The 23,075-nt window shown below is 43.8% G+C and overlaps 1 protein-coding gene across 2 annotated transcripts in view; it reads right to left on the minus strand.

The window, feature by feature from the left end:
- WDFY4 (WDFY family member 4) overlaps positions 1-23,075 on the minus strand; it is a 190,342-nt gene that overhangs the window by 135,538 nt on the left and 31,729 nt on the right. For both annotated transcript variants that reach the window (XM_081005350.1, XM_081005351.1), the window contains 5 exons: positions 21,212-21,813; positions 9,621-9,714; positions 3,795-4,009; positions 2,136-2,251; positions 472-679 (listed from right to left, as the gene is read on the minus strand). In XM_081005350.1, coding sequence (XP_080861476.1) covers positions 472-679; positions 2,136-2,251; positions 3,795-4,009; positions 9,621-9,714; positions 21,212-21,813 — 1,235 coding nt within the window. The remainder of the gene's footprint in view (positions 1-471; positions 680-2,135; positions 2,252-3,794; positions 4,010-9,620; positions 9,715-21,211; positions 21,814-23,075) is intronic.

Consider the following 23,075-nt stretch of genomic DNA (forward strand, 5'->3'; position numbering starts at 1 on the left):
AAATCATCACAGGGTAGAATCGAGAAACCCTTAGCCATGGAATTGCCATGCATTTGACCCGTGACCTGTTTTGTTCTCATAAATGGGCAATTTGTCTGCAAGCTGGCAAAGTGACAGGAATACGAAAGAAAAAGAGAAGAAGAGTTTGGATTTGATACCCCGCTTTATCACTACCCTAAGGAGTATCAAAGCGGCTAACAATCTCCTTTTCCCTTCCTCCCCCACAACAAACATTCTGTGAGGTGAGCGAGGCTGAGAGACTTCAGAGAAGTGTGACTAGCCCAAGGTCACCCAGCAGCTGCATGTGGAGGAGCAGGGAAGCGAACCCGGTTCACCAGATTACGTGTCCAATGTGAAATGTGACACCACAATGAAACTGTGTGCCATTCTTGCAAATGGAACGCAAAATATACAGGGCCAAAGGCAGAGGGTGTTAGTGCCAAGCTAGAGAAGCAGAAGCAAATGCGGTACCCGTATCCTTCCAGGGACATGTCAAATTCCACAAATGAAGGTGCCAGGCAGGCATGATGGGAATCCAGGCTGCGTGGCGTCGTCATGGAGACCAGGCTCATGGCTGCCTGGAGAGCTACGGCAGAGCTGTTGGATACCCAGGATCTGTCTGAGCCCAGGGAAGCCCGATGAAGATTTGCAGAACTGTTCGCTATAGTGACTTCGGAACCTATAACGGCAAACGCATAGTGTCATGCACTCTGTTATGGATCTCGGGTTCTGCCTTCAAGGGAGAACTTCTGGGAGGTGCAACTGGAGGAAGAAGAAGTGTAGCTATAGGAACACAGCAAAGCATTCCACAACTGGGAGTTAGGAGTGTGATCTGAGGGCTGATCTGTACAACCAGTGCTATTTTTCTAGAAAAAGAGGTGCCAGAGCTCACCATGAACTTCTCCCTTGTTCTCCTAGAAGGTAAAAAGGTTTTAAAAAGTGAGGAGGGGAAGGACCCCTGGATGGTTAAGTCCAGTCAAAAGCGACTATGGGGTTGAGGCGCTCATCTCGCTTTCAGGCCGAAGGAGCCATTGTTTGTCCACAGACAGCTTTCCGAGTCATGTGGCCAGCATGACTAAACCACTTCTGGTGCAACAGAACACTGCGGTGGGTGCCAGAGCGCACCAAAATGCTGTGTACTTTCTCGCCACAGTGGTACCTATTTATCTACTTGCACTGGCATACTTTCAAACTGCGAGGTTGGCAGGAGCTGGGACAGAGCAACGGGAGCTCACCGGCAAACCCAAGAGGCTTGGTGGTTTAGACCACAGCGCCACCCGCTCCCTATGGCAAAACAGTTGATTTTCAATCTAGTTTGCATGAAAATAAAAGACAGTAACATATCTAATACAGGTATGGCTACACATCGGCTACTTGCTATTGCAGTTTTGAAAGCGGCACGTTCCTATTTTCATCGGAAAAATGTTGGAGGGTATGATATAGGCTCTGTTACATTAGACAGGGCATAAGAAAGTTAGAAAAGCCCTGTAGGATCAGATCAAAAGCAAATCTATTCCAGCAACGTGAAGCCTGTTAGAATTCCTGCTCCATGATTGCAGTCATGGGATTTTTGTCTATCGCATGACGGTGTATGTTTTGACTCCACAGAGTGGGAAGTGATGGAGACAGGATGTTTGTGTTACTGTGTTCAGTGAAGTGGAACTGTTGTCCTTTGTTCTTTTTCTCTTTGGTGTCTGATGCTAGAGAGAGAGGGAGCCATGTTGCAGTGCTCCGTTTATGTTTATATGTAAGTAAAAGTAGATTAGCCAAAATGCTGAGTTGCTGAGGTCTGTTACAGAAGCTGTGAAGACTCTGCGGATCCTTAAGTGTGCCGATGTCTGTTGGCATCGGTTGCTGTAATGTTCAGGCAGAAGAAAGCTTTTGAAGCTCCCCAATGATCGACCAGGAGGGAGGGAACATGCCAGTCGGGCATGTGTGTCTGCCAGAGTCCTACTCGAGAGTAGGACGAGCTCCTGACTAGCCTACCCTTTCTTCAGGGCAGCTACGCCTATGAACTGTTGCCGTCATCCATGGAAAAAACACAATTACTGCCAAAGCCAGTAAGCCAGATAGCTCCCACCCAAGAATGCCAGTCAGGAGCTTTGCAGAACTTCTGCTCCTTGGCCATGCCTCACCTTCATTCCCAGATACATGACATGAGCCACTTCTGTCACAGAGAGAAGTTGAGGATGGACTTACACCAGGCCCTGGTGCTACAGGCAGCCATGTTGTCCTGAGGCAAAGGAACTGTCTGAAAAAGGCAAGTCAAAGAAAGTAAGATTTTGCTCACATGGCCAAGCAAAGGCTACAGGAACCTTTGTGTGAGGCAGCCTAACCCAGTAAAGAAATAGCAGCTGCCAACATCTGCCTGCTTCCACTCTTCCGGAGGGAGCCCAGTCCTTACTGGAAGAAAGGGGGGCAGTCAGGTGGGGATAATAGTTGCTGCTCTTCCTCAGTGACAGATGGTCAGAGGGCAAAAAACAGTTATCAAAACATGCCAATTCACTTGTACGCCATGCTTCCATTTCACTAAATAAAGGTAAAGGTAAAGGGACCCCTGACCATTAGGTCCAGTCGTGACCGACTCTGGGGTTATGGCGCTCATCTCGCTTTATTGGCCGAGGGAGCCGGCGTACAACTTCCGGGTCATGTGGCCAGCATGACAGAGCCGCTTCTGGCGAACCAAAGCAGCACACGGAAACGCCGTTTACCTTCCCGCCAGAGTGTTACCTATTTATCTACTTGCACTTTGACGTGTTTTGGAACTGGTAGGTTGGCAGGAGCAGGGACCGAGCAACGGGAGCTCACCCCGTCGCGGGGATTCGAACGCTGACCTTCTGATCGGCAAGCCCTAGGCTCTGTGGTTTAGCCCACAGCGCCACCCGCTTCCCTATTTCACTAAATAAATTAATTTAAATACTGTATAGCTTAGTCTTCAGCCTGTCAATTTTAGTGAGAAATGCATTCAGTTCGGCTAATCCTTATCTGAAATCTAAGCATGCTACTAAGTAAGGCATGCACCAGTTATATATATATATATATATATATATATATATATATATATATATACACACACACACACATTTTAGCTGTGTATATACTTGGAAGCTTCATTTTATATCTATAATAAGTATGCTTATCCATTGGGACTGATCCTAAACTGGTAGCCGAAGCCAACAGTGCTGGAAAAATTAAGCATGTTTCAGATTATTATAACAGGCTTCTTGAGTTTTGTTCTGTTGGTTTTTGTATTTTAAAGTGCAGTTATTGATTTGTTTCATAAATGCAGATTAATCAAATACAGCATGAAAGTACGCCAAATAACTTGCATTAGCACAAATTGAGAAATGCCATCTTCGGGAAGGGACACCATTCTGAACGAGGTTGTCAACTTCTGTGTTTCCAACAACAGATTTTTCATAACATGCAGATCATGGGTAGGCAAACTAAGGCCCGGGGGCTGGATCCGGCCCAATCGCCTTCCCAATCCGGCCCACGGACGGTCCGGGAATCAACGTGTTTTTACATTAGTAGAATGTGTCCTTTTATTTAAAATGCATCTCTGGGTTATTTGTGGGGCATAGGAATTCGTTCACTATTTTTTTCAAAATATAGTCCGGCTCCCAACAAGGTCTGAGGGACAGTGGACCGGCCGCCTGCTGTAAATATTTGCTGACCCCTGATGCGGACAAAGCATCTACCAAGCATCTTAGCTACAAAGAGGGTTCAGTTCCCCCTTTGCCTCCAGAGGAGATGACCACATGTCCCAGAACCAAAATCCTGAAAGGAAGTACCTTAAGACATTGGGCTCAATTGACTGGGACGCAAGTTTCTCAAAGAGTCTGATTAGAGGCAGATGCAAGGGGTTGTTGTCGTTGTGCAGCACCTCTAAGCAGGAGGTAACAAGAGCGTTCAGCAGGCCAGCTCCACATGCCACCTGGCGATTCTTCTCCATCTTCATCAAGGACTGGATGTGATTGGCCACAGCGTATTGGATTTCCCATGATAGCTGAAACGACCGAGGGGAGGGAACAGAAAGAAAGAATATAAGGGGCTTGCCATGGTTGCTGCCAGGTTAAAGGTAAAGGGTAAAGGGACCCCTGACCATTAGGTCCAGTCTCCAGTCGTGACCGACTCTGGGGTTGCAGCGCTCATCTCGCTTTATTGGCCAAGGGAGCCGGCGTAGAGCTTCCGGGTCATGTGGCCAGCATGACTAAGCTGCTTCTGGCGAACCACAGCAGCGCACAGAAACGCCGTTTACCTTCCCGCCGGAGCGGTACCTATTTATCTACTTGCACTTTGACGTGCTTTCAAACTGCTAGGTGGGCAGGAGCAGGGACCGAGCAACGGGAGCTCACCCCGTCGTGGGGATTCGAACAGCTGACCTTCTGATCGGCAAGTCCTAGCCTCTGTGGTTTAACCCACAGTGCCACCCACGTCCCCTGCTGCCAGGTTACTAACAGCTAAAAATTGGAAAGGGGACATTGTCCCCTCAATAGAGGATTGGTTAAACAAATTATGTGAATTTATAGAGCTGGCCAAAATGGCAGCAGCCATTAGACTTCCATCGAATCAGAAACTCAAGAAGGAATGGGTCTGTTTGGAAGAATATATGATGAAACATCATTCCAAAACAAATTTATCGATAGGCATTGATTAAGTTTAGGGGACGCGGGTGGCGCTGTGGGTAAAACCTCAGCGCCTAGGACTTGCCGATCACATGGTCGGCGGTTCGAATCCCCGCGGCGGGGTGCGCTCCCGTCGTTCGGTCCCAGCGCCTGCCAACCTAGCAGTTCAAAAGCACCTCTGGGTGCAAGTAGATAAATAGGGACCGCTTACCAGCGGGAAGGTAAATGGCGTTCCGTGTGCTGCGCTGGCTCGCCAGATGCAGCTTGTCACACTGGCCACGTGACCCGGAAGTGTCTGCGGACAGCGCTGGCTCTCAGCCTATAGAGTGAGATGAGCGCACAACCCTAGAGTCTGGCAAGACTGGCCCGTACGGGCAGGGGTACCTTTACCTTTACTATTGATTAAGTTGGTAAAGCTAAGAAAAAATTACCGTAAGATTGTTCTTGGGGTTAAAGTAACTAATATATATAACACAATGGTAAGTTTAAAAATATATCGAAAGATGTCGAGCTGTGGTGGAGGGAAGTCACAATAATAAATAAGGAAACTATTTATACACGTTTAGTATTGAAATAGATACGAAATGGAATGTATTGCTGAAAACGGGAATATACAAATGTAATATTCAATACTCTATATTTTGTATATTCTATATTTTATATTCTATTACAGTGGTACCTCGAGTTACATACGCTTCAGGTTACATACACTTCAGGTTACAGACTCTACTAACCCAGAAATAGTACCTCGGGTTAAGAACTTTGCTTCAGGATGAGAACAGAAATCGGGCTCCGGCAGCGCAGCAGCCGCAGGAGGCCCCATTAGCTAAAGTGGTGCTTCAGGTTAAGAACAGTTTCAGGTTAAGAATGGACCTCCGGAATGAATTAAGTACGTAACCAGAGGTACCACCGTATATAGTAACTAAATAAACACTCAATAAAAATTTAAAAAAGAATATGAGGGGCTTGCTAATTTCTGCAAGGGAAGCCTGCTTGGCAGGGGGTTGGACTCGATGGCCCTTGTGGTCTCTTCCAGCTCTATGATTCTATGATTCTATGATTCTATGATTCTAGGGATACAGATTCTCCAAATCTGAAAGCCGGACTTTAATGAAGAAACCTCACCCCGGAATTCAGCATCCAGCTTCGGAATAAAAATCTGAAATCTGCTTGTAGTCATGGACAGGATTAATGAATGGGGTTCATATAAAGTTATTAGATTCTGTTTCAAGGCAGCTGTCAAATACCGATTATAGTTCCCTGCCTGCTGTCAGATAGTATCAAACGTTCACTGCCATAAGTCAGGTTTCATCAAAAGCTAGCTGCTATTCCATGCCAGCTCTCATATTATAGTCCTACTGGGAACGGAACTCAAATGTCTGATGCCACATATTGAATATTTGGTTAATTTTAACACTTGTGTTCACCATCAGAATTCGCAGAAGAGAATTTTCAGAAGTTTTGTCTCAAATTTGTTCTAGCTCCAGCAGAGAACCATGAGGACTATAAGGACAATGCATGGAAAGGGATTGTGGCTTGGGAAGAGTCCTGGGGGCCACAGAGAGAAACCTGGATGGACATAATTGGCCCTCTAGTCTCAGTTTTCCTACCCTAGCTATAGGGACATGGGTGGCAGTTGGTGCTTTGGTCTAAACCACTGAACCTCTTGTGCTTGTTGATCGGAAGGTAAGCGGTTCGAATCCCTGCGAAGCGGTGAGCTCCCGTTGTTCTATCCCGGCTCCTTCCAACCTAGCAGTTCGAAAGCATGCTAGTGCAAGTAGATAAATAGGTACCGCTGTGGTGGGAAAGTAAATGGCGTGTCCGTGCACTCTGGCACTCGTCACAATGTTCTGTTGTGCCAGAAGTGGTTTAGTTATGTTGGCCACATGTCCCAGAAAAGCTGTCTGTGGACAAACGCTGGCTTCCTCAGCCTGAAAGCAGAGATGAGTGTTGCACCCCATAGTCGATTTCGACTGGACTTAACCATCCAGGGGTCCTTACCTTTTTTTCTTTTTAAACATCTTTATAGGCTATGCACATCTACTTATCTCAAATTACAGCCCACTAAACTTGCCCCTGGGAAGCAAATCTAGCTGGGTCACAAAACATGAAGAAAGAGAGCTATCAAACTGCACGGTATCGTGGTCAATTAATCAGAATTCCCTGTTATAGCTAGCTGAATACATATTATAGCTACATAAACTTGAGAGAAAAGTGGCAAAAATTATTGTAAGTCTCCTTGTATTAACTGTGCGAAGAACAAATTCTGTGTGACTTTGCAGAAATGATTTGCCTTGCTATGCATTTTTTGGCGAACAGCGTATGTTTCAATTGTCTTTTGGTACTCTTGGGATTTTGTAAATATTGCCAAAAATCTAAAAAAGAAAAGAAAATGGTCGGGGCATGGTGGGATTTTAAATAATATAATAATGAGCTTTGTTGTTTAGTCGTTTAGTCATGTCCGACTCTTCGTGACCCCATGGACCAGAGCACGCCAGGCACTTCTGTCTTCCACTGCCTCCTGCAGCTTGGTCAAACTCATGCTGGTAGCTTCGAGAACACTGTCCAACCATCTCGTCCTCTGTTGCCCCCTTCTCCTTGTTCCCTCAATCTTTCCCAACATCAGGGTCTTTTCTAGGGAGTCTTCTCTTCTCATGAGGTGGCCAAAGTATTGGAGCCTCAGCTTCACGATCTGTCCTTCCAGTGAGCACTCAGGGCTGATTTCCTTCAGAATGGACATGTTTGATCTCCTTGCCATCCATGGGACTCTCAAGAGTCTCCTCCAGCACCATAATTCTAAAGCATCCATTCTTCGGCGAACAGCCTTCTTTATGGTCCAGCTCTCACTTCCATACATCACTACTGGGAAAACCATAGTACAGTGGTACCTCGGGTTACATACGCTTCAGGTTACACACTCCACTAAGCCAGAAATAGTGCTTCAGGTTAATTTTGCTTCAGGTTAAGAACGGACCTCTGGAACGAATTAAGTACTTAACCCGAGGTACCACTGTATGACCCTAATGAGCTATTATTGCTCTATCTTTGGCCTCTTCCCAGTCCTGAGTAGAGCCAATGGCACCATGCTGTAGCAGAAGTCAACGATATATGGCTTCTTATCGCCAGCCTGACAATTCTTCTGACTGGGTCTGTACAGCTAGGGTGGCACTAGGCCACAAGTACATGGCCGATGAGCTGGGTTTGCATGGGTTAATGACTAGTTCAGGCCAGTCCTAAAGAAACACATTGAAATTGCTCAAAGCCCAAATGGGCTCTTCTCCATCTCTAAGAGTTTTTTTCACAAGAACTCTTAAGGGACCGTGTTCTCCAATTCTCCAAGAACCGAGAGAGCATCTTAATCTAGATATTTTAAAGTAGCTTCTAATGCTTTTTGTGCTTTAAATATTGCACTTCCTAATAATTATTTCAGTGGGGGGAAAGCAAGGTCAAGAAAAGAAAAGCAAACCTATGTTGATCTTGGCTAAGTAAACAAGTAATCTCCCAAATAAATTCAATATGGCCATAATGGAGTACAAGGAATTGATTGTTCTCATTATGACAGCAGTCCTGCCAATAACAAGATTGCCTTGTTTTGAATAAAATGTGCTGTTTTCAGGGATGCTCATTCCAGTAAAAAGGGGGTTTTAGTGAAAAAAAATTAATGGTGGCAGGAAACTAGTCTCTGTTTCCCCAGCTTATAGATTGATTTTCCTACAAATCACTCCCACAATTCGTCAGGGATACAGGAGGTGCAATTAGAAATCAGCAGACAAGCTCACAACTTTGCATGAGGGTGAAGCCTAAGGGCAACAGTGTCATTCAGCAACATGCCATATACTTTTAAGTAGTTTTCATCTCCTCCTTTCCAGTGCAATTCACAACTTTATAGCCTTGGGAACAGTACCTGTGTTTCTCTACATTGCAGATCCTATGAACGTATTGCTCTCGTTTATTCCCATTTTTTATTCCCATTGCATTCAGATTCATACATTTGAAAGCATTTGGGGATTATTAAGCATGATATAAATATTCTAAATTAATAATGTTTGCTTTTGAACTTGTGCTTTCAGTTTGGAATGCTTAAGGAATTTGATCTGTGTGAATTCCGGGATGAAATCATCAGATCTCAGATACGGAGAGAATAATAGGTTAGTAAGGACTCAGTTACCTAAAATTTCACACTTCCCAAATGCCCTAAAATTCTGCACAGATTCAGGGGGACATAAGGAGATTTGGCATAAAGAGGGAGAAATAAAGTAGAGACAGTACTGGGCTGGGCAACACCCTGATAGAAATACAAATTGCCCCCTCCCTTGTCAGCAGATGGATCATTTGATGGGTAAAGAGATCATTTGATGGGTAAAACTTTCTAGAATAAAGGTTCCCTTTACCCTTTCTGGGATGCGGGTGGCACTGTGGGTTAAAACCACAGAGCCTAGGACTTGCCGATCAGAAGGTCGGCAGTTCGAATCCCCGCGATGGGGTGAGCTCCCGTTGCTCGGTCCCTGCTCCTGCCAACCTAGCAGTTCGAAAGCATGTCAAAGTGCAACTAGATAAATAGGTACCACTCCGGCGGGAAGGTAAACGGCGTTTCTGTGCGCTGCTCTGGTTCGCCAGAAGCAGCTTAGTCATGCTGGCCACATGACCCGGAAGCTGTACGCCAGCTCCCTTGGCCAGTAAAGTGAGATGAGCGCAGCAACCCCAGAGTTGGTCACGACTGGACCTAATGGTCAGGGGTCCCTTTACCTTTACCCTTTCTGGAAGTTGGCCTTCAGTGGATGCCTCCCCATCTTTCAGAGCTGAGTACTAGGGCAAAGAAAGGCTGCAGCAATTCCATTTGTTTTCCCAAAGTGGGGCTTCTAGGCCCCACTCGAAAGAGGCTGGAAGGAATCCTTTAATCTGAAAGCAATGCAACATTTGCTTTTGATCTTATGGGGCCTTGTAATCTAAGGAAACAAAGAGCCAACAAATGACTATGAAGGCAGGACTTACTTCTGGGTGAGCCTCATTGTAGAGCTTGCAAATCAGTTTCACCATGACACAAAGAGCCCCAGGACACACAATTTCCCCGTCCTCAGCATCTAACCTGAAGAGAAAAGACATGGAGAGAGTTAACGTAACTCTAGAGGCATGGGCAGATGGACATCAGTGTGTAATAAAAGACAACAGTTTAGAACATAAGGATATCCTTGCTGGGTCAAATAGGAGTCCACCTACTCCAGCATTTTTCTATAGCCAGTCTAGAAGTTCACAAGCAGAGCAGGAACATGACCATAATACAGTGGTACCTCAGGTTACATACGCTTCAGGTTACAGACTCCGCTAACCCAGAAATAGTACCTCGGGTTAAGAACTTTGCTTCAGGATGAGAAAAGAAATCGTGCTCCGGCAGCGCGGCAGCAGCAGGAGGCCCCATTAGCTAAAGTGGTGCTTCAGGTTAAGAACAGTTTCAGGTTAAGAATGGACCTCTGGAACGAATTAAGTACTTAACCCGAGGTACCACTGTACACTGCTTCATATTCCCTGGTACTAAGACATATGTAAGATCCATTTAGCTACTATAGTTTTCAGTTTGCTGGACAGATACTGCAATCAGAAATACACAATGATCCTACCTATGCTTACCAAACATGCATGGAATTGAACTGCTAGTCAATTCCAAATTTGCACTTAATCCAAATTTTGCAGTGCAGTTCACCAACAAACCAACGTTTAGAAAAATGCATATAATAGATTAAAATGTGCATAAAAATGAATATACCAGTGAAAACAACATGCAAACATGAGTTATATCAGCAGAAACAGCTTGAGAAAATTGCCTAGAAAAATGTGCTTATTGGGAGAAAGTTGCACAAAAATATCAAAGAATTTCCACGAGGATTGCTTTTTAAAGAAAGTTTACAAAATGCTGTAGAAATGTGAAGAACCCAATTTAAGTTGGCAGGAAAATGAGAAATTGGGAGGACCTAAGTTGACAGATCCTTCCACAATCTAAACGGTGGAATCGGTCCGCTTCCATTCTGTGACAATGTGTTCACCCATAACTTCATTTTGCTCCATTTCCGCATTAATCTGCAATGTTTTGATCCACACACATGCACACCACATTTAAATAAGTATCTAAATATGTATTTATAAATGTGTTTTTCTCTCAAAATATGTATTTTTGTATTCCCTCAAAATATGAGCAGAGAAGTAGACAGTTTGGAAACTACAAAAACCTATGGATAATTAAGTAACAATCAACACATTAGTCCGTGAGATGTGGATCAGGTCCATTCACATCCAAAATCACACAGATCAAATTCCTCAAGCATCTGTAATCCACAATCACATCTCTTAGGATCAAATATAACCTGGACAAAACATACTGGACACACACAAACTAATTTCAGAAGTTGGTAGATTTGTAGCTGAAATGGCAAACGCCCAACCCTTACAGGGGGCCATAAAATGCACTAGGTGGCAGAACAAAATCAAAAACACCTCATAGGTTCACAATTAAAAACACACACACAGACTAACCACCTGAGACAGAAAGAAAGGCGGGGGGACACTGAACTAGCATCAGGAAAGAAGCAAAAAGTAAAAGCTGTACATCAGTGCAGGAACAGGAAATAAGTCAAATAGGAAATTAAGAAGAAAATGCACAAGAAAAAGGTTGTACTGACAATATAATTTCTTATAGTGGGATAAACAGATGAGTAGACAACTGTTTGTTAAAAGTTGTTTTAACCTACTGCAAAATAGTAGAGGAAATCAGGGAAGGAAAACATATAAAACATGAAGAAAGCAGAACTGAAAACAGAGATAAGATGCTGAAAAACAGGAAGACTACTGAATAAAATGTTGCAGTTGTCAATGCAGAACAGAACGCAGGTCTGAATAAGAGATTTAACAGAGCCAGCAGATTTAAAGGGACATTTTTTTCCCCTAATGTTACAGAAAGAGAACTGACGGAAGAGCAGAAATATGAGTCAAAAGGGAATGAGAAACAACGAAAATGCCCAATCTCTGAACTTGTTGAGAGGCAAAAGAAAAGCTTTAAGGTGAAACATAATAAATCTTGCAAGAAGATCAAACCTATCCATTCTTGCAAGAAGATCAAACCTCTCCATTATTAAGGAAATCAGCCCTGAGTGCTCACTGGAAGGACAGATCGTGAAGCTGAGGCTCCAATACTTTGGCCACCTCATGAGAAGAGAAGACTCCCTGGAAAAGACCCTGATGTTGGGAAAGATGGAGGGCACAAGGAGAAGGGGAGGACAGAGGACGAGATGGTTGGACAGTGTTCTCGAAGCTACCAGCATGAGTTTGACCAAACTGCGGGAGGCAGTGGAAGACAGGAGTGCCTGGCACGACTAAACGACTAAACAATAACAACATAATAAATCTGTCTTCTGCATATTGAACTGGATATAATAATCTACAAACCATACAGAAATAGCTAATAATTGGTAATTTTAATGAGAATGGAAGGCTGGAGCTGGATGACATTGGTGATGTTGCAAGCCCAAAGAAATCAGTTTACCAAAAGAAAGTGTGATGATACAGGTAGCAAGGGAAGCATTAGCCATAGGCGATGGAAGTTGTCGTTCAGCAATATGTGGAGGGCCAGAGGTTCCCTCCAGCGTGGTGTAGTGGTTAAGAGCGGTAGGCTTGTAATCTGGGGAACCGGGTTCGCGTCTCCGCTCCTCCACATGCAGCTGCTGGGTGACCTTGGGCCAGTCATACTTCTTTGAAGTCTCTCAGCCCCACTCACCTCACAGAGTGTTTGTTGTGGGGGAGGAAGGGAAAGGAGAATGTTAGCCGCTTTGAGACTCCTTAAAGGGAGTGAAAGGCGGGATATCAAATCCAAACTCCTCCTCCTCCTCTTCTTCTTCTTCTTCTTCTTCTTCTTCTTCTTCTTCTTCCCCACACTTCCATACATGTGAAGTGAATTAACAACAATACATATGAGGGAGGCGAGCGCACACACACACACACACACACACACACACAATAGCCAAAATATTTATAATAGCAAAGCGAACAAAACACTGAATTTGTTGGCAATACAAAATTCCTCCATGAAGCTAAATCTCAGCTGAGAACGTTCTAGAGACGTTGAGCAAATCTCTGGGTTATATCTCATTTTATAACTTCATGAAAACCAACTCAGAAATGAGGAATTTCTCATATTAGGCAGCTGAACGGAATCCTCTGGACTCCCATGTATTTCTTCCGAAATCTGTGGATTGATATAAATCATCCACAGCAACTTAACCAGGAGAACTTCCCAAATGGGGGCCATTGTTCCCTAGAAGCAGGGCCGGATTTAGGTTTGATGAAACCCTAAGCTACTTTATATGTCCAGCTGTCCTTTGTCAACAACAAATTGTCGCTGTTTTTTATGTTGAATATATGCTATATGGTCATTTATGGACCTAATAGGTATCTAAAGCCATTTGCACATGCAGGATGCAGGCACTCTATATATAGAAATGAGCAAACCAGTGATATTTTAGGGAGCAGGCTTGCAGGTGGGGCCCATGACTAACATAATAGGAGCCTACACAACACAAAACACTCTTGCTGTATGTAGGTTTTATTTTACTTGTTTTTTATCTTATATTTTAGAAATGTACATCCAGGGTTTTTTTCCTTTAAATTTTTGGGGGGTCCCCAAGAGAGGTCCTAAGCTATAGCTTGTTTAGCTTATATGTAAATACGGCACTGCCTAGAAGCTTTGACACTGGCTAATTGGGGAACAAAAAAAGGGAAATGGGTGGCGCTGTGGTCTAAACCACAGAGCCTAGGGCTTGCCGATCAGAAGGTTGGCGGTTCAAATCCCCGCAACGGGGTGAGCTCCCGTTGCTCAGTCCCTGCTCCTGCCAACCTAGCAGTTTGAAAGCACATCAAAGTGCAAGTAGATAAATAGGTACCACTCTGGCGGGAAGGTAAACAGCGTTTCCGTGCGCTGCTCTGGTTCACCAGAAGTGACCAAACTGTCCAAGCTGGCCACATGACCCGGAAGCTGTACACCAGCTCCCTTAGCCAGTAAAGCGAGATGTGTGCCGCAACTCCAGAGTCGTCTACGACTGGAGCTAATGGTCAGGGGTCCTTTACCTTTACCTTTTAATTAGGGGACAAGTATTTCATGGTTGATATGACCATGTGTTGACATGATGGAGGGGAAGCTCAGTTCAGGAAACAGGTGCCTTGCCTCTATAAGGAAGCCACCAACCACCAGCACAGCACAGTTCATGAAAAACTGGGGCTCTTTTCACCACTTATAAAAGCGTTTAATGAAGTTCTTTCCTTTTCCAGAGCCCTAAACACACATACACACTCCACACAGCACAAGGGGAGAGGCGCTTCAGCACATTCTTAGAGTACATATTTTTCATTCAGAAATGCGGTGTAGAAATTGAAAGATTTACATGACCTGAAGAGACACCAGAGTGTAAAAAAGCAGATGGTAAAATGTTGCATATGTTGTGGAGTTGTGTGAAAATAAGAGAATTCTGGGATACAATGTACAACGAACTTTTTAAAAAATCTGTAAACATTCCTTTAAAAAAAACAAAACAAAAGCCTTCCTATTAGGCATTATGGCCACTGAAATACAAATTTTTTAAAAAATAAAAATCAGAAGAATTTTCATGTATGCGACAACAGCGGCTAAAATTTTAATAGCAAAAAAATTGGAAAGGAAAAGTGATACCAACCATATTAGACTGGCAGGTGAAGATAGAATATATAGAATTAGCCAAAATGACGGGAAGACTAAGAGACAACTCAAAACAGAGACTAGATAAAGAATGGAATGTCTTTAGAGAGTATATAAAACAGCACTGTAAAAAGTGAAATGCTTTGACAGGTCTGGACTGAATCTTGCAAGACAATAGAGGAATAAATAAAAAAGTAATTCTAAACATCTAGAAAAATAAAAATAAAAAGGGTGAAGTAGAAAATGAAGTTCAGATAACACAAGGGGATGAATGGAAGTCAAGAGAACATTTTTTTGGTGTTTTTGTTTGTTGTGACTGTATTGTTTTGTTTGTTGTGTTTTGTTTTTGTTTGTTTTGTTTTTGTAAAATGTATTGTATGTATAGTACTAATAAAGTTTAATAAAGCAGAAATCAATGTAGATCTTTATTTTTCTGTTGCAACGCAGTTTCCCACCCCCTTTGCAAGGAGGTGAGGACCCAGAATAAGGATGCACAAGAATGATTAAAATACTTTAGAAATTGCCCATCCCCTTAGCCAAAGACAACCCCCCCCCCAAAAAAAAGAAAGCGTCATACATAGTTCACAGAAAGAGGCGGTCTACAACAAAAATTTGAGGGTGTGGTTTGTCTGCTGTCTGACAAGATACCTGATATTTACTGATTGCATTACCTGGTAAGTCTGGCCATTCTTTTGAAATGGTAAAGACTTTAGTTCTGAATACAGGTGTATTCATACACAAAATATGCCCTTAAGATAGGATTTGAAGGATTTGTAAGTGGGGGTGGGGGGTGGGGGGGACATTGGGAAAGGCTTTTCCAAGATATTTCCTTCTGCAGAGGAAATATTTGAGGTAATTAAGAGTCAAGATGGCTTCAGGATTGCTCTCCTATACTTTTTCAGACATGTGGTTTATATACTTATGCGTGTAGATGGCAAAACTGACTGGAAAACTCAGAAACCAATAGGAGAAAAACTTATGAAAGAATGGGGAAAATATTGTGAGTTATTTATGAGACCACTATAAGCAGACAGAAACAAAGGCAGGATTTTGATGTTACTTCTAGTGTAAAAATTACGATGGATAATATGGTTTGATATAAAAATTGGAGTATGGATGAATATGCAGTAGTAGATGTTTAAAATGAGACCCCATAGAGGAGATTGGGAGGGGAGCGAGTCTTGAAATTCAGAGAATCTCTTTATATAAATATACAATCAAACCTCGGTTCTCAAATGGCTCCGTTTTCGAACATTTCGGCTCCCGAACACCAAAAAACCAAAAGTAAATGCTCTGGTTTTCAAATGTTTTTTGGAACCCAAAAGTCTGACATGGCTTCCGTTTGAGTGCAAGAAGTTCTTGCAACCAATCAGAAGCCACACCTCGGTTGTCGAACATTTCAGAAGTCGAACGGTCTTCCGGAACTGATTATGTTCGACAACCGGGGTTTGACTGTACTTTTTAATTCTCTGTTCATTTGTATTTTGTATTTGTAAAACCAGTAAAAGCGATTCTCTCTCTCTCTCTCTCTCTCTCTCTCTCGCTCGCTCGCTCTCGCTCTCTCACACACACACATGTGTGTTTACCTTGTGGACTTCTGAACATTTATTTTATATTTTATATTATTTTTTAAATTACAGTGGTACCTCGGGTTAAGAACTTAATTCGTTCTGGAGGTCTGTTCTTAACCTGAAACTGTTCTTAACCTGAAGCACCATTTTAGCTAATGGGGCCTCCTGCTGCCACCACGCGATTTCTGTTCTCATCCTGAAGCAAACTTCTTAACCCAAGGTAATATTTCTGGGTTAGTGGAGTCTGTAACCTGAAGCGTATGTAACCTGAGGTACCACTGTATATTTTATGTTTTATGTTTTATGAGACCTTAGAATTCTTATAAATAACAAAAAGACCCCTTCCTGGATCTTGAAACAGCTCCACTGCTGTCCAGTCAAAGCAAAATGCCACACATTTCCAAGCTACATCAACCTTTCTTCACGATGTTCAGGCTGGTTCAAAAAATGGCGGCCGGGAAACCAAGCTCTCAATTCTCCTAAACAGTCCTGTGGCTGACACAGGATAGGGAGAGGAAAGAGCGTTCATCCTGCCCCTCTACAAATGCTTGAGAGTTTGCACTTGTCAATTAACAAATCATTTTTTAAAAGCAAGCAGTCCCCAATTTTTGGAAACGCATGGATGGTGGCAAAATGCCAACCAGAATGGGCATCTGTTTCAAAGATGCTCCATGACAAATGATGACAGGACTGTGCTTTACAAAGGTCGAGCCCTAAATACTGAATACTAGTAATTAAACTGTTCGTAAACGCTTTTTCACTGTGTGAACATCAGTTTACAAAGCAGCTACTAGAGTAGTACAGAACACACATACTGCCCTCCAGTGCCACAGGAATCTTACTTCACTCTCAGCCAGCTGCTTCCTCGCAGATTGCCCTGCAACAAAAATTAAGATTGCCGTTTCTAAATATTATTAAAGTTAATTGCTGTTTGCTTCAACTTGGTAGGTCAAAACTGGCACTTTCATAACTGTCACCAGTGTCACCCAACTGCCTAATGACCACACCAGAGATAAATACAAGCCTCACATTTTTAATGTGTGAACCTGGGGGGGGGGGGACACATTCTACTATGCTAGAAGGGATGTGGGTGGCACTGTGGGTTAAACCGCAGAGCCTAGGGCTTGCTGATCAGAAGGTCGGCAGTTCGAATCCCTGCGACAGGGTGAGCTCCCGTTGCTCAGTCCCTGCTCCTGCCAACCTAGCAGTTCGAAAGTACGTCAAAGTGCAAGTAGATAAATAGGTACCGCTCCAGCGGGAAGGTAAACGGCGTTTCCATGCGCTGCTCTGGTTCGCCAGAAGCAGCTTTGTCATGCTGGCCACATGACCCGGAAGCTGTACGCCGGTTCCCTTGGCCAATAAAGCAAGATAAAGTGCCACAACCCCAGAATCATCCGCGACCTAATGGTCAGGGGTTCTGTTACCTTTGACTATGCTAGAACTTATTCCCAAATTCTCATCGCTCAAGAGGTTGGTTGGGAGGAATGATATCACTGAAAACCAGGGCTTTTTCTTTCTTCAGCTGGAACTCACAGGAACTTGGTTCTGGCACCTCTTGGGGGTGCTCCATTGCCATCGTAAGAGAACAAGGGAAACGTTCATGGTGAGTTCCAGCACCTCTTTTTTCTAGAAAAACACCACTGCCACAAACATGCCCAAATTTTGTGTTCTTGTTCAGATTCTGCCTGGCTTGCAGCCCCACTGGGCTCCAGCACATTCTGCAGCAGAAAGAGAACATCGCCCGCACCCATGAATGCCAACTCTTTCCCGACAGCCTCATTCTTCATATGCTTTTCATAAAACAAACACTTTGGTCATGGCCCTAGCAGAAAATGATGGCCCATCCATGGGCACAAAGCCCTCTTACAGACCTTTCCCCATCGAAAGAAGCCTGAGTGTTGGTTATAAGGTTATTCTCATTATTACTTTTATATTATATTTTATATTTGTTTATGGCCTGCCTTTTTCACTAACAATGATTCAAGATGGCTGGCTTGCAGATAAAATAGGAACAGATAAAAACACCAGGTGGGTGGGGAGTATTTCTCTCGTGGAAGTACTGTAAATAGGTTTTGTATGTTGCGTAACATACAAAAGTCCACCCTACTGGATCCACCGTGTGGTTGACACAACAAATAAGGTGAGGCAGATCATGTGGTTATTTCTCACTGGATTCTTGCCATTCTTCCCAGAAAGGCAACATGTGGGAAGGAAAGACCCACATGACTTTCCATGTGGTTGTTTCACGCACACAAACGCCCAATTAACATGGGATGCAGCTCCCATGGCAACGCACAAAATTATGAACAGGACCAAGTTCTGGCCATCCCCAGTTCTGTGGTAAAGCTACAAATTTCAGGGGTAAGAAACTTTTCTGGATGTGCCCATACTAAAGCAATAAGTTAAAAATAACTGATAAATCAGATACATTTTCCATTGGCGAGGCTGCAAGTTGAGGTCCCATAAAATTGATTATGCTAGAATTTCTCGCTTAGTTCACAACTTCCTGGTGCAGCAACAGACTCTTCAAATGCCTCCGTTTCCCAGGGATATCCCTGATTTAGAGATTTAGGTTTCTGATTTGATCCCAGAATGTCCCTATTTTCATCGGAGAAATGTCAGAGGGTATGGTAGGATGCCCATATTTTCTTTGGAGTTATCCAACCCCCTTATGGTCTTAAGTTATTGGCTACTTTTAAAATGAGGCTGCATTTTAAATTGCACTTTAACTTGTATTTTAAATTGGGTTTTCCCCCCTATTATGTTTTTACTGTGATTTTATTGGTGTTAGACATCCTGAGCCTGGGGAGGGCAGGGTATAATTATTATTATTATTATTATTATTATTATTATTATTATTACTATTCTCCCATTTTGGACATGTACAGATTGTCGCACAGGGCTGTTCTAGGGCTCATTCGGGCTTTACATAATTTTGCTTATGCACACAATAGTCAGGAACATAACCTCAGCCTAAGGTGAGATCTACCTGCAACGATCTGGGTAGGCCTGTGGCCTGACTCTGTTTAAGGCAGGTTTCCATATGGACGGCTCATTCTTGATTCCTCGCTGCTCTTTGGCGTGAGGCCTCTGAAGAAACGGCTTCTTTGAGGAGGAAGTGGGAATACTGAGGAGTCGAAGGAGGAAGCCGTAGCAGGATGTTTGGCAACTGCACATAATAATGGGAACCTCACAAAAAAGAAGTATTGGCGGCATTTGAAACTACGGAGATCTGAAGGGGAGGCTGTCAGTTACAAGCATCATGTCATTGTGGCCCTCCAACACACTGTCATGCTATTGTAGGTTCGACTCCAGCCGCACAGCATAATTCTATATGCTGCATAATTCTGCAGAAGAGTATACAGTGGTACCTCGGGTTACATACGCTTCAGGTTACAGACTCCGCTAACCCAGAAATAGTACCTCGGATTAAGAACTTTGCTTCAGGATGAGAACAGAAATCGCGCAGCGGCGGCAGGCTCCATTAGCTAAAGTGGTACCTCAGGTTAAGAACAGTTTCAGGTTAAGAACAGACCTCCGGAACGAATTAAGTACGTAACCAGAGGTACCAGTGTACTGTGCTTTGGGTTGCATCCACAACAGACCTCCTCTTGTGTAACAGGACTTCCACGTGTACCTGCAAAATCTGCTCCAGAGCGTTGGTGGACACTTTGGAACAGATGTTGGGGGCATGCTGAGAGAGGAACACATTATACTGGGCATACCATTCTCAAAACATCTATGAACAACATACAGTGGTACCTCGGGTTACAGACGCTTCAGGTTACAGACTCCGCTAACCCAGAAATAGAATCATAGAATCATAGAATCACAGAGTTGGAAGAGACCACAAGGGCCATCGAGTCCAACCCCCTGCCAAGCAGGAAACACCATCAGAGCACTCCTGACATATGGTTGTCAAGCCTCTGCTTAAAGACCTCCAAAGAAGGAGACTCCACCACACTCCTTGGCAGCAAATTCCACTGTCGAACAGCTCTTACTGTCAGGAAGTTCTTCCTAATGTTTAGGTGGAATCTTCTTTCTTGTAGTTTGGATCCATTGCTCCGTGTCCGCTTCTCTGGAGCAGCAGAAAACAACCTTTCTCCCTCCTCTATGTGCAATCCTTTTATATATTTGAACATGGCTATCATATCACCCCTTAACCTCCTCTTCTCCAGGCTAAACATGCCCAGCTCCCTTAGCCGTTCCTCATAAGGCATCGTTTCCAGGCCTTTGACCATTTTGGTTGCCCTCCTCTGGACACGTTCCAGTTTGTCAGTGTCCTCGGGTACCTCAGGTTAAGAACTTTGCTTCAGGATGAGAACAGAAATTGCACAGTTGCGGCGCGGCGGCAGCAGGAGACCCCATTAGCTAAAGTGGTACCCAGGTTAAGAACAGTTTCAGGTTAAGAACGGACCTCCAGAACGAATTAAGTTCTTAACCCGAGGTACCACTGTACTATGTTATATGGCCCTCAGAATTTTCCTTGTTAAAAAAAGAACAACTTTTTTTGCAAGGCCATTCTCTATATTTCCACAACACTAGCAGAATATACAGCAGCTGTATAAAAAATAGGCTGCCAAGCTGCAATCTTCTGCACATGTCTGATTTTAAAGCACAAAATAGGCCCGTGGGCATAAATGCTGAACCTTCCTTCAGCCCATCACTTCATACAAAGAAAGGTCCCACTTCCAATTGCTGTCCTCCTAGCTGGGCTCTAAACCAAGTTAGAGGCAGTTTTGTTCCTGTCGTGTTATACGGCGTTTGAGCTTTTATCCTGTGTCAACATGCACAGAAGCAGGCTGCCAGTTAATTACTGCACATGGAGATGGACAACTCGGTCGCTGTCAGTTTCCCTCAGATTCTTACTTTTCCAATCTTAAATTCAGTTTGCCACAGTCCTCGTGAAAATCCACCAGCACTTCCATTCACAGTTCTCCTGACATGCAAGGTTTGTGTATGCAATTTCTCACAATATACACATTTTTCAAGCAATTTCCCCTATTATATTTTGTGTTCTTTTTCCACAAACATACACATTTTTATGCACACTTTTCCCTTTAAAAAAACAAACAAAGAAACACCTTTTAGTACACATTATTTGCCTGAAGAGCTTTGTTATGAAACCCAGAGTAGTACAAACCACGAAGGATCCATGTATTTCAATTCACATATTGTTTCATGGAAGCTGGATAAAATGTCTCCCCCTTCACTTACCGTATGAAAAGAATGCTGTAAAAATATAATAACAGAAGCATCTTTAGACATTTTTTTAGTACTTATAGTAGTCAGAAACTTACCTGTCTTTGAATTCTGGCTGTAGGTCTACGGTTGCTCTATTTTCACCTGAATGCTCGAAGTTGTCTTCAGTTTCTTCTGGTTTATTTTCTTTTACATCTCGAGGGACTTGATCTACACCTAGTTTCATGTCCACCAAGTAGCTCTTGACTTCGAAGGGGTTCCTCTTGGCCATGTTGTCAAGGAAACTGAGTATAATTATGCAGCTTTTAAGCCAGGTAGGAAAGGACTCGGGTGAGGAAACAGCTGCATTTGAAAATTCAGCAAACGACCGTGTTGCGTGGAGCTGTACTGGAATCTGTCCCCACTTCTGTCCTGAGAAGCAGCCTAGCAAGCCAAGGTCCTCCGCCATCTTGTCAAAGAGCCCCTTCTTTTGGAAAAAATCACGGTTGACAGCGTCCGAATAGATGGCAGCCGCTATTGCTTGGAGAATATGGAGTACGAGCTCCATTATGTGGCTAGGACCAAACGGGGCCCACAAGCTTGAGGGCGGATCCTGCAACGCGCCTTCCATGTCAGCCAGCAGAGAGAGCAGCCCATTAAAACCACTGCTGGTTCTGAAGGCTGAACGGCCCTTGGGATTATCCAGTGTCCTCAGGAGAGACTTTGGAATTGGAGAGTGAGAAAGGAAGAAAGTACTTAGTCATCACTTCATTTGCTCTGTAAACTTTAAATATTGAATATTGAAATACTTTATTGTCACTTGTACAACTTGTATGCAGTGAGGTTACACGAGCACCCCCCGCTCAACTCTTTTAGTCTTAATTCCCCTCGTTTACTGACGCACACCCACTAAACCCGAAAGTCAGTTGCCCTGTTGTTATCTTTTCATTCAGCAGCCTAAAATGGATAGAAGCTGTTCTTTACCCTGTTGGTGCGACTAATCATGCTTCTATATCTTCTGCCTGAGGGCAGGAGATCAAGAAAGTGCCGGCCAGGGTGTGAATCATCCCTGATAATTTTCCTCACTCTCCTGAGGCAACCTTCTTCTGCTATTTCATCCAGCGGGTTCACGGGACAGCCCATAATATCTTGTGCGGTATTCACCACCCTCTGTAGGCACTTCCTATCAGATGATGTCAAACCAGCGTACCACACCGTGATGCAGTATGAAAGGACACTTTCTATTGTGGACCGGTAGAAGGAGATCATCAAATGTTGACTGACATTGTTCTTCTGCAATACTCTGAGGAGATGGAGTCTCTGTTGGGCTTTCGTAACCACCTGGTTGTGTTTATTTTCCAAGTAAGGTCTTCACTGAGATAAACTCCTAGGAATTTAAAGGAGTGATTTGGGCCTAGGGCTCAGTGTGGCAGGTTGTAAACCTTCGGGGTGTACCCAAATGCAAATGGGGCTCCCTCGACTGAATGATCCTCCATTTAAAAAACAACAACAACATGCCATCCAACATTTCTCCGATGAATATAGGGACGTCCTGTTCCATAATAATAGTAATTTTATTATTTGTACCCCACCCATCTGACTGGGTTGCCCCAGCCACTCTGGGCAGCTTCCAACATATATGAAAATATATTAAAACATTAAACTTTTTTTAAAAAAATTCCCACTACAGGGCTGCCTTCAGATGTCTTCTAAAGGTTGTAAAGTTACTTATGTCCTTGGCTTGTGGGTCGCATAATTCCATACCCTCTAACGTTTCTCTGGTGAAAATAGGGACATCCTAAGGAAAAGCGGGAAATTCCGGGATCAAATCAGAAACCGGGAGGGCTTCAGTAAATCCAGGTCTGTCCCTGGAGGACTGCCTGCTGAGGGCCTGAGGGGCTCCACCCTTGCCTTCTTCCACCTGGCCTGGGGTGGGGCTTGACAGGCTTCACAAGGACTGCGGCGGCTGCTTAGCACCGAGGG

Source organism: Podarcis pityusensis (assembly GCF_964106645.2).
Source record: "Podarcis pityusensis genome assembly, chromosome: 5".
Classification (NCBI taxonomy): domain Eukaryota; kingdom Metazoa; phylum Chordata; class Lepidosauria; order Squamata; family Lacertidae; genus Podarcis; species Podarcis pityusensis.